The 18,324-nt window shown below is 41.1% G+C and overlaps 1 protein-coding gene across 1 annotated transcript in view; it reads right to left on the bottom strand.

Annotated features, from left to right (window-relative positions):
- Nucleotides 1–17,528, bottom strand: part of MPDZ (multiple PDZ domain crumbs cell polarity complex component) — an 87,737-nt gene extending 70,209 nt beyond the window's left edge. Inside the window, exons 1-4 of the mRNA XM_030466746.1 lie at nucleotides 17,447–17,528; nucleotides 9,667–9,742; nucleotides 8,923–9,089; nucleotides 794–1,012 (exon numbers count right to left, since the gene is read on the bottom strand). Of these exons, the coding sequence (XP_030322606.1) occupies nucleotides 794–1,012; nucleotides 8,923–9,089; nucleotides 9,667–9,682 (402 nt within the window). The 5' untranslated portion in view covers nucleotides 9,683–9,742; nucleotides 17,447–17,528. The remainder of the gene's footprint in view (nucleotides 1–793; nucleotides 1,013–8,922; nucleotides 9,090–9,666; nucleotides 9,743–17,446) is intronic.
- Nucleotides 17,529–18,324: the final 796 nt, after the last annotated feature.

The raw sequence follows: 18,324 nt of genomic DNA, 5'->3' as shown, positions 1-18,324 counted from the left end.
TGGACAAGGCTTAGCTAGCTAAAAACTGAAACAGTTGTTTAGTTCCAGTTTCAATCTGTTTTACAGAAAAGTGACAATTAAGGAAGATCTGAGATATAAAGATTACTGTAGCCCAGAAGACAAAATCAGGAGACAGCAGCTAAATATACTACATTTAGGCCCTTTAATGAATAAATCTAGGATATATGCATTTATAAAATTTTAGAGGGTACAGGTCAACTCTCAAGCAGAACTAGAAAAAGAGGATGAATTCCACAAGTAAGCAGGACTGTGCAAAAGGCTCACCAGGAAAACTGTAGAAGAATTCCCCTACCTGGCTCTATTGGAGGTGAATTAGAAAAATGCTACAATATAGATGCCTGGCCATTCTTTGCTCTAGCTACTGAAGGGACTCAGACACCACTTCTGCCTACCACAGAAAGGCAGTGAGATTACAGAATAACTCACAGCAAGACCAAAAAGGAATTCTGTGTCTTATTTCCAAGAAGGTCACAGAACTAGCTTTCATTAGTTATGCATGGTCCAACAAAGCACCTCCCTCACACACAAAGCAGCAGCACTACAATGATCACAGGAAGGTAATGCTGATCTGTGAGAGGCACACTGTCCAGATAAGGACACTAACTCAGAAGTGACAGCTACTTTTCCAGCTGTTTCCACATTTACCAATTGTTCCTTACAGAGCAAGCAATCTCTGGCTTGCTTAATAACTCATTTGCTTTTACATAAACATACATATATTTTCCACTTAATCAGTGACTCACATTTTGTGATTACCAGACAACATGCTTACCTGGGACATATTTCTGATCAGCTGCTCGAAGTCATCATTAGGGGATTTCCCATTAATTTGAGTAATGGATCTCATTGATGCTTCCAGCACATTAGCTGGGCTGCCATTCTGCTGAGCCAACAAATATGACTCATTATGTGGCAAGGACCCCATGTTCAGACCATGACGGAGAAGCTGGGGGAATTCACCAGTGGAATGTATGGAGGGTGTAATATTTACCTGTGAAAGATTGATGGCAAGATAGATAGTCACAACAGAAACCTTTTTTCTTATCAAGGAGCACAACAGAAACCTTTTTTCTTATCAAGGAGCACAACAGAAACCTCTTTGTTACCAAGGAGCATTATGATAGGCCAATCGCTTCTTAAAAATATTTTAAATACCAAATTGCAATTTTAAAAAGAAAACATATTTAATATTTATAATCAATGTAAATAAGTGAAATATCAGCACTAAACACAGAAGGAGTTTATTAAAATAATCCAAAATTATTTTCCATACTTTACCTAAAATTCTTTTGTTCAAATCAGCATAGTAGCTAATACAGTAATACAACACAATGATAGAGGTGAATAAGTATGAAAAAACTTCTTCTACAGTATCAGAATTTTAAAAAATAAATTATCAGTTATTTCATAAGAAAACAGTAAAAGAAAAATAGATGTGTACTTTGATGAAAAAATTAAGAAACCTCATGGGCTAGAAAAAAATTTCAATTATCAGCATTTCTGCTTCATTATGCACTATGGCTGCCACTATGACTCTCTGTACGAGCTAGAATGAAATGCAAAATTACTGAACAAGTCTAAAATGACCAAGTTCATCTGAAAAGCACAGCCATATTTTTACACAGAGAGCCCTGACAATACACTTTTTTTAAAGCAGAAAAGAAAATTCTCCACTTTGCCCAGCCATAGTAAGTGACCCACTTGCAAGTAGGTCTCTGCTGATGGGTCTAATGGCTGGTGCTGGGAAACAGAGACACCACTTTATACAAATGTTGAGAGCTCAGGTGAAGCAGAAGCCCTCATTTGGCAGCTGTCCCACTTGCTTATTGACTCTCAGCAGGCATTGTTTTGCTCCACATCAATCTGTTTCCTACTTGCCTGGCACACTAACCAAAACACAGAACCACAATATTGCAACCTCAAATATTTTTCACAGTTTTACAGTGCAAATTTTATAGCGCTCTGAATAACAATACATAAGACTGGGATTCCCCTTCCTTAAAGCATTATTTTTAAACTTCAAGTATTAACAAAAAAATTAAAAACTGTAAATGTATTCTAAAACATCCACTGCACCAGTCTCTACTGTTTCCCAACAGTCTGGTCATTTTAAGGTCAGTATCAATCTCCACCATCCCACTCCTTAGGTGGACAATTTAGGAAAATATACTAGAAAAAATGTAATTTGTTGAACACCTTATGTGCCTGGAAGAACCACAAGTTACAGAAAAAATACAAGACAGCACAGAAAAGGTAAGTCCTAAACAGTATTTTGCCTGATCTGACATACAGATCTGGAATGTTTGGGTGTTTGGTACTCAGCGCTTTCCATCACACATTGTGTGCACACATGCACTTTCTTTAACCAGATCCAGTCATGTTAGCAAGGCTGTAAGGTGCATGTAGATAAATTTTATTTTGCTCTTCATTAAATGTAACAACACCCAGAGACATACACAAATTCTGCCCTTCCCTGAAAACAAGACTTGCACTTATATGCATTATTTGAAACCAATAAAATCTATGCCATACTGCGTTTCTTATCTAAATTAATCTACACAGTAAGTTAATTCACCTCCACCTTCCCCATGTCATCCATTTCAATGTATAAAAATACACCACTGAACTTAGTCAACTGATGAGCTTCATTTCATGCTCTCCTCCATCTTCAAATCGTCTTATGCACCACATTGTCACATTCCTTTCCACAAAAAAACTTACACAGGTCAAATTATTATTTGTAAGAGTATCTAAAACTACTGTAACTAGCTAATCTTGTGCTGCTTTATTTAAAACACTTTTTTTACACTTCCACAGCAAGACAAAGCAGCTTGAAGAGTATATGAGATGCAAACCAAACTATTTTCATGTGCACTCAAAAGCCAGAGTATATGGGTCTGACATCACAAATGTTAGTAAGTCACAGATCTATACATTCATCCTCTAAATTGCAGTGATCAGTGTAGAAAATAGCACCAAACAGCCGAAGATTAACATCCTCAGAGACTGCCTGATGAAAGGAGTCCCTGGGGAATTTATGACCTACTCAGGCAAGGCCAGTAAGGTTAGCCTCAGAAGTGACAGAAGAGTATGAGAAAAAACTAATGATTTTGCCCAAGTTAGATTGGTGAGAGCTCACATCACCTCTACAGTGTAGCCTTTGGAGTGGTAACCTCAAACTAAGCAAGCAAGGCTCAGGAGCTTGGAGTGATAATGACTCCAGGTAACCTAGAGGAGATTCCACTGAATGCCTTCAATTTAATGCAGCATCATTCTAAGCAAAGCACTGCTCTATCTGGATCTTTTTAATGTAGCAGAACATTCTGACATTTCACCCTTCCAGGTTCACTGGTGTTACTGATAGCCCTTAAAAAAAACAGCTGTGTGTGAATTCTCCACTTTGAATGGAGTGTGCAGTCTATACCTTCCACAACAAAGATCAAGAAGAAGGAAAATTCTGAAAAAAGAGACAATATACAGAAAGCTAGAACTCTTTCCTCTCTACAAAGAAAGACCCATGTGGGCGAAAAGGAAAGAAACAGTATCTTAAGGCATAGAAACTGACTGCAGCTGAGAAACTGCTGCTGTGCCCACCCCACTATCTATTTCTCTTTTACCTTTCTTTTGTAAATTTGACTTCAAGATTTTCCAGCTACCACATGATGTGCAGACTGGCGCTACACAGACAATCCCAGTCTGTGAAACCTCCTTCTGGATAATAAGTCAATGTCTTCCCTGTAACTGGAATGCTCCTTTACACAGAAATGTGTAGGGAGCAAGTTACACCACTGGAAAAATCATGAAAATCACAAAAAATCAGATCAAGCAAACACAGTAATCCCAAGATACTGTGGGATTTTTAGAAGAGTATGATGATACAAATGGTATTTACATCATTACTGTTTTTCTCTAATACGTAGTAAAACACTTTCCTGTATGCACAAGCAGCAAAATAACGTTACAGAGTATGGCATGTTGTCCTTACTACGAACTGAATTACATGCCTTCTCTGAATCTAAAATCCTTCATGTACCATTCAATATCCCATACTGCACAACCTTCATTACCCACAGGAGCTCTGTGCCTGCTTTGTTCTGTATGTGTTCTGCTAGTAGTGCTTAACAGAGGATTCCTTCAGGCAGCTCATTTCACTGTTTGTAATGTTCAAACAGCACACTAATCATCAAGGACACACAGACTTCCATCTGAACATGTGCCCAGTATTTTCTTCTCTAGGCAAGTTGGCAGGAGTTCTTCAGCTATGGTATGACAGCCTCCTTAGGGGTTTATGTTTTGATCTCTGGTAAAGAACTCGCACATCCCCATGCTAAAATAGAACTAGCACCAGGCCAATTTATATTTTGACTTTACATTGTATGTTTTAATAAAGAAATCCTGTTCAGACCAGCAATACTACGTCCATCTTCTCCGTCTGACATTTCATCCCTTCTGCACACTTGTATGAACTGGGACATTACTGCAAACATAAAGGAACTGGCTGACCTCTCACATTTCTTCTGTCTTCCAAACCAGAAGATACAAGTTGTTCATGGTTTTCTATGACATATTTTATAATTAATAATTAACTCTATTATTCTGAAGACTCTGGATGATTTTTGTTTGCATGATGGCTGAAATATCACTGAAAAGAAGTGTTGCATACTATGTATAGCAAGAAAAGGTAAAAATAACCCTCAAATCCACACCAATTTAACTAGAATTTTAAAAAGCTCCACCTCAAATCTTCCATAAAACTGGGATTACAGCACAGCTACAACACGGTATCAAGCACCACCTCTTCAGTAACAACTGATACCAACATCTCACTTTCATGACACATTTTTAAACAAACATAGCTCATCCCTCAATAGAGGATGTGTTTAGTAAAGGAAGCCTTCCAAACTTAAAGTGGCCTCTGACATGCAAAACTCAAAGAAAAAAATTAAACTCTAAGGAGAAATGGCAAACCGCTAAAAGAATAAAGTCTGGTGTCTGTGTATGGGCAAAAAATAAACTCCAGGATGGTGTGTTTCCTCAATCACAAACAAACACACACATAAAACTTAAAAACATTTCTGGTTAATAATTACATTTGTAATGATTCAAAGGTAGAAGCCCAGAATCCCCAGGCAAATTATCAGCAAAGACAACCACTCTCTTTCTTGTCACCCCTGAAATACAGACTTACAACACGTAAAAAAAACTTCAGTCAAAACCGGTGTTTAGTCTTCTCAACCACAGAACTACGGGTCATTCCAGGAGTAATAAACCACAAGTGGAAATCTTACAAAGATGATGCTCTTGTGGTTGTGTGAAATATTTTTCACAACACATAAACTGTACTGCTTTGTAGTAACAAAATCACTCTAATTCTAGGAAGAAAGCAGCTATAGAGCTCAGTGATTGTGTGAGTATCATATGAAAAAATAGAGCTTTATTTTATAATTTGGCTTCTGCTAATTTCCCTTTATTGGCTTTCTCATCTCTGTATGTAACATCTGCAATGAGGACATAATTTGGTAGAAAACAAAAAGAAAAATTCATAAATACCATCAAGAATGATAAAACTTAGGCTACAGCTGCACAATTAGGTAATAAATGCAATCAAGTAGTGCTTACATGAAGTTGCACAAGTTATTTTTTTAATAAAGAAGGAGATATGCAAGCTATGTCTGCAGTGTATCAACACTCAGAGCAATGCAATCCGTCTCAACCTTGACAAGAACAAATTCTTGGCATTTCTGCATTCCAGCCACTGAGCCTCAGCCCTCGGAGACCACAAGCAGCACAGGGCAGTACTTGAGCCGAGTGCAAGTGTGTGAGTGATGACAACACTGACTGCAAGGGCGACAGCACTTCAGTGACAAAGAGCAAGTCCTGCAGGGAAGCAGCCATGAGCAGTGCCGGGCACTCCCTGTAGGTTTCTTAGAAGCATTTTGATTCAAAACACAGAAAAAAACATCGTCGTAGAAAAGGGTTTAAGACAGGAACAAAAGGTCTCCTCTACTGGGTCGAACCACAGAATTAAGTGACAGGCAGTATGCAAACCCAAGAATTTCCCTGCTCCACCCCTAGATCCACTGTAGTGCTGACATCCAGCTATTCTGTGCAACCCAGTGCTGCACTGCAGGGGGACTCGTCCTCACTTCAAAAGCTACCATCAAACTCACAAGCAAATAAAATCTCAGGAATGTTGCCCAGCAAACGAAAGTGTGTTTTGTTTTGGCAGGGCCCTAAATTGAATGGAGGTGGGAGGTGGAGAAGATGAGGAGGTAGACAAGGGAGAGACAAAAAGGAAGGAGGCACTCCAGCAGTCTGATATCTTCTTTAAAATATTTTACAAAGAAGAGAAATGGGAGCCAGCAGTCTGGTATCTTCTTTAAAATATTTTACAAAGAAGAGAAAACAGTACTGAAAAGTTAAAAACATCACAATCTCTATTTTTCTTCTCTATCACTCCCTTATCTGCAAACAACGAGACTGCTCTTCAGCATAAAAAAACAAGCATTAACAAGAGTAAGGATATGAAGAGGCAGGAAAAAAATGGTTCTTGAGTGCAGCTCAAGTGACAAGTGAAGTCAGAATAGCAAGTCTCAAAAAATATCCCCTTGCTGTCCTTAGACTTTTCCTTCTCCATTTCTTAACTTCCAAAGGACAGACTTGTAGTATAAATAAATCCTTCCTGCTCATTTCATAGAATCATAGAATCATAGAATCCTAGGGGTTAGAAGGGACCTCGAAAGATCATCTAGTCCAACCCCCCCTGCCAGAGCAGGGCCACCTAGAGTACATCGCGCAGGAACGTGTCCAAGTGGGTTTTGAATGTCTCCAGTGAAGGAGACTCCACAACCTCCCTGGGCAGCCTGTTCCAGGGCTCTGTCACCCTTACAGTAAAAAAATTTTTTCGAATATTCAACTTGAACCTCCTGTGCTCCGATTTACACCCATTACCCCTTGTCCTATCACTGGTCATCACTGAGAAAAGCCTAACTCCATCTCCCTGACACTCCTTACATATTTGAAAACATTGATGAGGTCACCCCTCAGTCTCCTTTTCTCCAAACTAAAGAGACCCAGCTCCCTCAGCCTTTCCTCATAAGGGAGATGTTCCACTCCCTTAATCATCTTAGTAGCTCTGCGCTGGACTCTTTCAAGCACTTCCCTGTCCTTCTTGAACTGAGGGGCCCAGAACTGGACACAATACTCCAGGTGCGGCCTCACCAATGCAGAATAGAGGGGGAGGAGAACCTGTCTTGACCTACTAACCACACCCTTTCTGATGCACCCCAGGAAGAAACTTTAAAGCACCTACCAATAAGCACCAAATTTGCTCACCTTAACATCATGCCTCATCAGCATCCGAGGCACCATATCACTCAGTCCACATTATATCCATTTAACACAAATGCAGACTCAAGAGGCTCTCATTAATCACACACCAACAAAAATGAGCATTTCCAATTAACATGCAGAAGCTTTAAGGAAATGGAACTGCATATCAAGATCACCTCCATGCATGCAGATACACACTGTGTCACATCTTTAGGTGCTGGGAAGATGATTTATTTGTTGGAAAAATACAAAGAAATCTGCTTGTCTAGTTTAGACCTTAATTATACAATCATAGAATCACAGAATGTTAGGGGTTGAACAGAACCTTGAAAGATCATCTAGTCCAAACCCCCCCTGCCAGAGCAGGATAACCTAAGGCACGACACACAGGAACACATCCAGGAGGGCTTCCTAGGTCTCCAGATAATGAAACTGCACAACCTCCCTGGGAAGCCTGTTCAAGTGCTTCGTCACGCTCACAGTAAAGAAGTTTCTCCTCATGTCGAGGTGTAGCTTCTATATTCCAGTTTAAACCCATTATTCCTTGTCCTATTACTGGGTACCACTGAAAAGAGATTGTCCTCATCCTCTTGACAGATATTTATAGACAGTATATAGGCCGATCCCCTCTCAGCCTTCTGTTCTCAACGCTACACAGCCCCAGTTCTCTCAGTCTTTTCTTTGCAGGATGATCTACAAGAAGCAATAAAGGGCATATTGTGCTCTCTGCCACACAGCTGTAGTAGCATCAAGTTCCTGAGGGCTCCTGACCAGCCCTGTGTCCAGTCAGAGATCAGGTGTGGCATCACGTTGCTGATAAGGTCAGTGTTCAGGGGCTGCAGCCTTCCTATTCAGCACTTCTGCATACCAGCCACAGAGCTGCCCATCTGGCCGGAGTCAAAAGAACAACTATTTGCCAAAACCAGATTCACAATTTAGGCATAATTCACTTACTGAACTACTTATATTCTTCAAGTTCTTATCCTCCTGACAAGGAACTCTAATTATAGCAATAAATAATCAGCTCCATAGAGCTGAGTTGCTGCCCCTTTTCTCATCCTCACTGAAGACATGAAGACAAGTAGTACCCTGACCAAGGAAAAAGGAGGTAGGAGCTCTTGCTTTCCTTTGATCTTTCATTCCTATACAAACAATATAGATCTTCATTTCCTTATGAAGTCAACATTCCATAGCTTCCTTTATTTATACTCATTTTAGCAGGGTGAGACACAAGACCACAATGAAAGGCTCCTAGGAAAAAAATTCCACAATCTCATAGAAAACATGCCCTTTTGAAATACAGATACAGAAAGCCTTATATTAACTTCCCACCCTTTATCACCATTTCCCTATCATGCACATAAGTAACAAGCACAGAAATAAAAAATGCATACACAAACTATGGGTGTCAACAAAGCCCACAAAAGTCAAGGGATACATCCCCCTCAGTTCTCTGCTTGGGATCAACATTTAACTTAGGTTATTTTATTTCACTATTGAACAAGACAGACATATTTTTGTATCTTCTTGGTAATTTTTCTTTTGTGCCTGGGAGCCCGTTTTTCCTACCTGATCTCTTAGCTGTTGAACGGAAGTCTGAAGGTTGAGAATTTGGTTGAAGAGAGGACTCTGCAGCACTGATTTTAATAAGCTCAGTTTCTCCTCATTTGCAACGTCACCTCGATCCCGAAGTTTTGCCTGTAAGCGCTCCATGGCCTGGAGGGCCCGATGTGTGTCTGTAGTGATAACCATTCCTAGTCAGTAGCAGTTTAGAAATTATTAGATACAAGCAGGTAACAAGTTCATATGTATGCCTCTCTACTACTCAAACTACAGAGGACTTGAATGGTACAGTTCTCAACAAAAAATACAAACTTATCTAATGAATTATTCCTAATGAATTAGGAAGTTAAAGAGCAATGACAAAACTGGAACAACTGAAAAGTAGGTTTTTGTCCGTCAAAAATTGGGTTACCAAATGAAAGAGCCTTCATTAAAATTCAGACAATTACAGACAACTGTAAGTAGTGACAAAAACTGCCAGAACAGAAAACATTTCTTTTTCATATATACTTCTTTAACTCTAATAAAGATTAATACAATGGAATCAAGACAGCAGGCTAAAAATTAAATATACTAAAAAAATGATGCTACACATTTTGTTTTCAAATAAAAAAAAAACAACATTATTTCTATGCACAGTATATATTTTTCACTGTACCTCTCTCATCAGTATGTACCAATGTTCTGAGTCTCTCATGCACACTTGATCTGGCCACAAAAACACAGTAATACAATTAAAAAAAAGATTACCAATCGTTTCCAACATGTTTTCTGCTTCTCAGCTTCTGTTCCAATAACAGTAAGAGCCAGCAAATACAGTATTTCCCTGAAAAATACAGAAAGGGAAATGGGTCACATTTATAGAAGCATTAAGGAGAAAAAAGCCTGTTTGAAAATTCGAAACAATCCAGCAAAATAACAATCCACAAAATTCGTATATCCTTGTATAATTAAAATAACCTTAGAGGTGACCATATTCTGAGTCACTCTGGAGCTCAAAAACTTCCAAAAAACTGCTTTTAGGAATACACCTTGTCACTTTTTTGCATTTCCATATCAAAGCTGCTGTCTGCATGCTGTTGCTCAACATGTCCTCCACAGCTTTAATCAGAAGTTATATGAATCACAGCTGTCAGTGATACTTTGCATGTTTTCACTGCCTTCTTTTTCAGTGATTCAAAAAAACTTTCCCTGCAGGACCACTTTTCAAGTCCAATATTGACAATTTTAAAAATGTGCTATGGTTCATGCACCTGAAAGTCACCTTTTAAACAGAAAATCACAGAAGTCGCAAACTCTTCACCCAGCAGAGGCTTGCAGGACTCTCATACTACAGCCTCCACAATTAATCCCTACTGGAATTGAGACTCAGAGCTGGTGATGGCTAGGTTTTCACCAGTGAAGTTTTCCAGGCAAGAAGTTCTACACTGTGGGGAAAAAATTCTGAAACTGCTTCATTTATTCTTTTTTGTTGGCTTTTTTCCAACACTATTTACAATTGCTGAGAAATTTGTAGTGGCAGAATATTTTTGATTCAGATGTATAGCTGAGGAGAAATGAAGAGTTTGAATTTTTAGGTGTATGAATAGAGCTATACATTTTATCATCTTATCTCTATCACTCTGCCTTTCATTCATTTCTTGGTAATAGAACGCTTTAGCATTGCATTTTGGCTTGAATCTGTTGAGTTTACAACTATGCAGAGCTGTGATCTCTAGGGACTCAGGAAAAATGAGAGTGAAATGAGTGAAAGAATGGTGTTTATACATCTCTGTGTAAGAGGCTCTCACTAAAATTCAGCAAGACTTTTAGTCATAGAACCTGAGCAGGACAAGCATTGATTAATTCTCCAAATAAAAGCAAGAAAACGGCTATTAACATAGATTCACTTTGAAGGAACACAAGCCAGGATGAACATTTTGACAAGGCTATATTATTTGCCATTTGTCCATAAAACCCGAATCAAGTAAGTTTAAAATGGTTTCAAGATCCTGTGCTACTATTTCCCTAGTTTCAATATGCTTGAGGCTTCACATCAGTTTATTTTATTGCATTTGAACTTCCCAATACATTGGTAAAGATCACTGACCAACTTTTTTAGGACAATGTACCACTTAGGTGCAGACATTCAAATCCCTTGAATCTGACTTTGCCAGAGTAACCGTAATCCATGATCCAAACTATGCCTACCAGTAATAAGTAAAAACAAGCTCTTACTATTTTTTTTTCTCATTTGGCAAGGCAATTCCAGCAAATTATTTCCAGAACTGGAAATCAAACCTTGTGTTGTCACCTTTTTGTGTTGTTACCCCACAAAAATTAGACAAAAAAATGTCTGTTTCCCAGGGGAAGAGCTGGATGACAATATTTAAACATCGTGAAGGAGGCTGTCTCCCCCAAACCTGTATCACTCATAGCTTTTCCTTCTGCATTAATAAACTACTATAATTTCTTCTATTCAGAGTATTTGGCAGTCATTTTAATGCCATGATCTTGTTTAGTATGGTATTATATACACAACCACATAGCACTGTATATGTTCCACACATCATCTTCTGAAGAAACTAGTAAGGAAAAATATAGGCTAACTGTTCCTCTGCCTTAGCTCCCTGAGTACATCAAGAAGAGATGCAGCTGTAAAAAGTCCTTATCTTTTGGAGTGTCAGGATATTGCTTTATATTGTGATCCAAGTTGTCTAAAATCTCCTTCTTGTTGTGCAGTGAAAGGTGTGTTTTACAAATGCCAGCACAGACAAGGCCACCACTGTGTTCATGCACTACCTGAGATATGATCTCTGATGATTTATAGCAGAAGCTCTCTAAACGCATTCACACATATCCTAAATATATTCTATGGATGGAGATGATCATATCATATTTGCAGTGAAAATAAGTCCCTAGCTCTAAGAAACTCAAGATATACTTTGCATTTACCTCATGCTTTAGAAGTAGAAATGCTGCTCCAGAGATATATTAGCATCAGCAAACTTGGTTTTAACTCTCAGTTTAATTCTCCTTATTTTGTGTTTATATTAGAGGGGAATCCCTCCTCAGCTGACCAACTTAATGCTTTTGTTGACTGCAGCACTAAGTGTGAGCAAGACTGAAACTGCCAACAGGATGTTTTGCTGTAGGACACTTCCTCTGACAAAGAAACAACGCACTGGGACTCACCAGCATTGCTACACGCTTCAGTCCAAGATGAACCCTGTTTGCTCTGCCCACACTCTGAATGTCAAAAAGCCATGTGTCTGTGCTCTTGCTGTGCCACAATCCCTGCTAGGTGCTGGGATCTGTCAGCACCAGCTTAGTACAACATTAATAGTCAAAGTACAGAGGAAACAAGCAAACATCTGTTCAAAATGCCCACAGAGACATATCCATATCCACCACCACCCACTACAGCTGCAACTCCTCACCTTTAAACCATCTTCCTTCTAGGTATTTTAACAATGACATGCTGAGGAGAAGTACTGAAGCAGAGACAATTACTTGCTGAAAGGCCTAAGTCTACTATCAGCTATAGTGAATATTTTTGTAATGCCATCAGACTTCTAGATACGAAACTGGGAAGTTTAGTTCAGATTCATTTTGCATACTCCTGGCAGACTGTATCACATGAGTCTGAAGCCAAAACCAGCTCTTCTTTACACGTTATAAATATTGTTCACGCCTCGAAGAGATTACTAGCTTAGCTCAAAGTAGATTTAACTATTTTTGTATTTCAGTGCTGAGGCTCACCAATTTCTTCACAGTAATAAGTCAGACTGACTGAGTTAGATTTTTCTATTGGCAACTTAAAGAGAAACACTGTTGAACAACAGCAAGTTAAATTCACTTTCGAGTTTTTAGAGACACAGGTACCTGAAAGATGTGGCCATAAAAACAAACACAAAAAAGAACCTTCTCTTTTTCCTTCTCTTTTTTAACAGGGATGCAGAAAACATAGGTCATAAGATAGCTGCATGTTAAGAAGCACATCACATTATACTAAGCATACAAAACAGATCATGCCTTTCAAACTTGCACTCTAAAATCTGATTCTTTCCATGCTAAGGAACAAAACTGTGTTCTATACACATTTTTCCACTCTTTATGCTGCCATTCTTCTGTAAGTTCAATTGCCAGAAAACAGTTGGCATGCTGCAGCTCTGGCTTCTTTGTGCCCATTCCTAAAACAGTAAAATCCACAGGTGTCAGGATTTTAAAAGAACAGTGATTAAACTTATGTTGATCACATCCTTCCCATAGTATCAACACAAGCTACATACCTAAATAGTCAAGAGATTAATGGAAAGGGAAAGAAAATCCACTTCCAACTATTAGTCTTTCACACCTGATCATGTAGTTCTTAGAGCAAACCTTACTCTGTTTCACTGACAAATACTCCACCTACTACTTCACAAAGTCCTTCAGATAATATCCTGGAAATTAATGCTCACAGCACTGGATTAACAGAGATGTGATGCCAAAGATAGAAAACACAGTAATAGGCTTTGCCCTGTAGCTCATGCATTACTTGGAAGCACTTTGAGGATACACAGAAAATGTCTATCTAAAGGACAAAATTTTGGCTAGGAGCTGCTTAGGTGTACAATTAAATGTTTCAATTAAGCAGCATGGTAATCACAGCATGCATTTTAGAATTGCTAAAAAGAGTATTTCAAAACTTCTCATCTAAATTTCAGCACCTGGGCATGGATTTCGCTTGGCTCCAGATATCCTTTTGTTCCTGATTTTCACCCTGCATCATTTCTCCCCCCTACTTTCTATCACTCAAATAAGCATATTGTGCTGGCACTGCTTGTCACCAGAATGGAAACCAAACCACGCAGGAAGATACCAATAGCTGCTAAATCATACACTTTGCATGCTATTTCCAAGAGCTCTACTGCTTCACGAAGTTACCTCACCCACACTGGCTACCAACTCCACAAAGAAAAGTAAAGTCGTGATTTCTGTCAGTATAAATGCAGCTGAAACCATTCATAGCAAAGTGAACGATCTTACACTTTTTGATGTATTCTTCCTCTGTCACAAATGGGATTTTTCTGTTGTATGCAGCACTTTCTAGATAATAGGAACTATTACAAGAACTGTAGACTGTCTGGTGTTGAGGAAAGGGAGAAGGGAAAGGAAGAGAAGTGAAGGGAAAGGAAAGGAAAGGAAGGGAAGGGAACAGAAAATGTAACCAGCACAAGAATCCTAACATTTACATTTAAAAGCTATGCTAATGAGAAACTGTCCTGAAACATTAAATGCAGGAATAAAAAGGCAGTTCAGAAATAGCCTGTATTAAAATAAGTGTTGTTTGAAAAGTGACATAAGTAGCCTCCTGAAATCTAGCATAATTCAGAATGCATCAAAAAGATGTAAAAAGATGAAAGCAATATCTACGTTAGAGAAAAGTACTGTGATACAGCTGCAGCATTATGTATTTTGGAAAAATTATGAAAATAGGATTTTGAACATTCAGCTTATTCTTAAGCTTCTGCATACACCACACAAATTTATTAAAAAATTCAAAGTGCTTTTCTATAGAAAAAGCAATCTGTTTCCATGTGTTTAATTAATGTTTTGTAATACAGTAAAGGGCCGAACATGAGAGTAGTATCCATGTTAGCTGACCTGAAGCTTATAATGGTTACTTGGAAATGTGCCTAAATTCTACTTTTACCTATGAAATGTCTATGATCCAGGATATTCAAAAGTAATTTGTAATAAGTTCTGCAAAAACAACACATTACAGGAACTTTTTATAGTGGGGTGGTTTTGGGGTTTTTTTTTTTGTTTGTTTTTTGTTTTTGGTTAAGGAAACTAACTAAATCATTTGTTTACAAAAAAAAAAAAAAACCTCAGTAAATATTTTAAACTGAGATTAAATGTAATTGCTATCATCTAGCTTCTGAAATACAGGATTAGCTTCAGAAAAAAAGCAATCAAAAAGAAAATCTTAGTATATGCAGAATATATAAACCGAATTAATGTACAAAACCAGGCATGATTAACATTGTCTCTTCATGTTTTCAGCACTGGCAACTGATTGCCAGAATCATTAAACACAAACTTGATGAAATACATTCTGAAAACAGTTGCACCTCCATGTCTACTGGATTCTTCACAAAGGTGACAACAGTGTACAGAAATATGTAAGATGCCCCACTGAACAGCAAGCTTCAACACAGAGTCACCATTTTCCTTAAAAACTGAAAACCCAAACTTCGGTGTTTTTTGATAGCAACAAGCGAGTAAAAGAACATTTAACAGCATGTGACACAACTGCAAGGTGTCTCAGATGCAAAGACCAGGTCTGCAATACTCTAATTATTCAATAATCAGCAACAAACCCTCTGCCAAAGCAATTTATACATGAAAAGAAGGCACTGAAAACAAAATGGCATATTTATATATTGACCCGCTGGGAATGCCACTGGTAAAGGAAAATCATCCTTACAAGTGTTTATACAGTACATCATGGCATTGGATTGGCTTAAAATGCTTCAGCAGGGTGCCAAAATAGAAAGCAAATTTAAAAGAAAATTTACTGAATACACAACACAGAATTTTTAATTTCCTTACATGAAACATGGAGCAGATGATTTAAAAGCTCTTTATAATGGTTCCCAATGATTGAAGTCTTACCTATTAAAACAAAACGATTTACAGAAATTTGCACAAATAAGAAGTTGCACTGGACATTCCTCTCTGAAGAATTCACAGAGACAGGACCAGATGGACTATAAACATCACCTATCAGTATGTAAGTAATGCACTTCTCCCTTCCCTAGTACTGATCTAACTTTCCCAGTGCACTTTTACGCAGAGGGGAGATTGTGTAGTCACAGATGGAGAAACTTCTTGAAAGCAAAAAGGAAGCCACTGGAAACACCCTTGCTAATCACTACAGGTTACATGTGCGATACTGTTAACAAGATAGAAGATAAAAAAATCTGTATACTAAAAATGGGTAACAGTTTTGAAGGCGAAAAAAAAATGAAGGTGAAGTACTCCGTCTCATATAATGTTGCTACTTAAGCCGGATATGTCCTCAGATATTTTCATTCCATATTGTTTTCTGGTAATATTACATTAACATCCTTTCCCACAGGAGCACCAAATAACATTTCCCAAAAATACTTCACCACTTCCTTCTTTTCCAGTTTAGGTAATTCCCTCCTAGATTGTTGCTGTTATCTTGGAAAATGCAGTGCTGACAGGGAAACCCACAAGGCATACACGACAGACTTCTGCAACGGCACAGTTCAGCCCCTTCAAGCTTGATCACAGTAAATCACTGCTCTGCTACGGCAGAAGACTCCTGCTACCCTTTCTGGCACCACAGCGAGTAATGACGTTTTCTGTTCAACAGCTTATAAAAACAAAATCTTCTGCACGTGTTAAGAAGTATAACTACAAAGGGAGGAGGCATTTTTTAGAAAAGAGAAAGAAAAGGAAAAAATAGAGTATTCTTCAGCCAAATGGCAAATCAAATCCCCTAAATGTGGTACAGGGAGTTCAAGTGGTGGGCTTTTTTATTTTTTTTTTCTTTTACCTTCTCTCTTACTATTACTCTTTCCAGTAACGTAGGGAGGTACGGGCAGCAAGAGGGAACACCACACGAGAAACAATCCCCGCAACAAGCAGACCCTTTCTATTGCACAGCCAGACCCGCCAAAGGGCACAACCGAAGCTTGCGCCTCGCCCCTCTACTTCCACCGTGCCAGAAGGCTCACGCTGTCATGCGGACCCAGGGATGCCAGACAACCGCAGCTGGGTCCGGACCTGCCAGAATAGCCAACACCAGCACTGCAACAGGTACCGACACGGGCACTCGAGGACTCGGATGACGGCTTCGCCAGGAGCCTGTACACCGCCGTGGCGGAAAGCGCCGGTCTCACCCGGGCCTTCGGGCCAGCCGTGTCTCCCAGCGAGTCTCACCGCCGCCGACTGCAAGCGCTGGGCGAGGACCGGGCTGCGGCCGACCGGGGAGCCGAGGCGGCAGCAGGTGAGGCACTAAACACTCCCGCTAGGGTGACAAACAAAACGCGGGGGGGGGAGCAGAGGCGGCGAGCGGGGCTCCCTGCGGCAGCCGGGCAAGGCTCGGCTTTTGTTTACATGAGGACGACTCCCCGCCAGGCCGCCCGAGCCCGCGGACCGCTCCCCTGCCGCAGGCCGGAGCCGCGGCCCGGCCCGGCCCCCAGCGTCGCTCTCCGCCGCCCGCGGACATCTCCGCTCGGGTCGAGATGGACGTGGAACAAGCAACAGGCTTATGCCCCCCCTCACCTCTCACTCCCCTCCCTCCTCCGGTTCCACGGTCCTCACCTCCTCCAGCCGCCTCCCCGGCCCCCGCAAAACACACCGGATCAACACAACAATAATAAAAACAACTTCTAGAGATAAACACGTTTTAAAAGGCAGCTCAGAAACTCCTGTGGCACCGCGGGCCCCTCCCTGCCTTTCCCGCATCCCCAGACGACGACACCGGCAGGCTTGTCCCGCTCCCCGAGGCCCACCCCGGCGCCCCGCTTACCCCAGCGGCTCAGCGGGCCCCGCTCTCCGTCTTCGCCCTTCCCGCCCCCAAGTAACGGCGCCGAGCCGCGCCGCGGGGGAAGCGCACTCAGGCACGCCCCGGCGGCCTGAAACCTAATCCTGGGCCCTGCAGCCCCCCCCCGCCCAGCCCAGCCCGGCCCGGCCCGGCTCGGCGCGGCTACTCCGGTGGAAGGACTCCGGGTGCCGAGCCCCCCCGTGGGCTGGCTCGGGCGGCCGCCCGCAGTGCGGAGCGGGACTGCGGGCGCATCTTGGGACAAGGGGCGGGAGTATGAGGCAGGCTGGGGGGCTCGCTTGAGGGAATCCTGGCCCGCTCCTTCCCGGCCTGTCGCGTCGCTGCTCTCCCAGGAAAGTTTTTGTCCCTCCGGCTGCGGCCGAGGAGGCAGATGGGGCAGATCGCACGGCTTGGCGGGAATGTCTCCGCGGAGCCCGGCTACCCTGGTTCTCCCTCCTCGGCTTCCCGGGCCGACGGTTCGTTCTTGACAGTCGGGCTCGCCTCTGCCTCCCCGGCTGGGCCGGACCCTGCCGTGAGGCCAGGGGCTGCCCATTCGTGCTTCCCCGCTGCCCCCAGCCTCCTTTCCCCCCTCGGCTTCAGCGACATAAGCCTGGGCTGGTAGGGATGAAAAGGGAAGTGCTTGGAAATGTTAAAAAGAAACGCTTAGGACAGCGAACATCCCACGATGAAGTTAGACAAAATGATTAAGAAAGTCATAAGGCTAATGAAAGGATGATTTTACCGCTAAGCAACAGCTGGCTAGTGCCTCACCCACCAGTGAAGGAAGGTGTCGTGTACTGTGTTCACGTCTCGATAGCCACCGTAGGAATAACGCGTGTGACGCAGGAGAGTTTGCAACGGCCGTA

Source organism: Calypte anna, chromosome Z (assembly GCF_003957555.1).
Source record: "Calypte anna isolate BGI_N300 chromosome Z, bCalAnn1_v1.p, whole genome shotgun sequence".
NCBI classification, from domain to species: domain Eukaryota; kingdom Metazoa; phylum Chordata; class Aves; order Apodiformes; family Trochilidae; genus Calypte; species Calypte anna.
The sequence above is the reverse complement of the archived record's forward strand: the minus strand, read 5'-3'. Positions and strand labels throughout refer to the sequence as shown.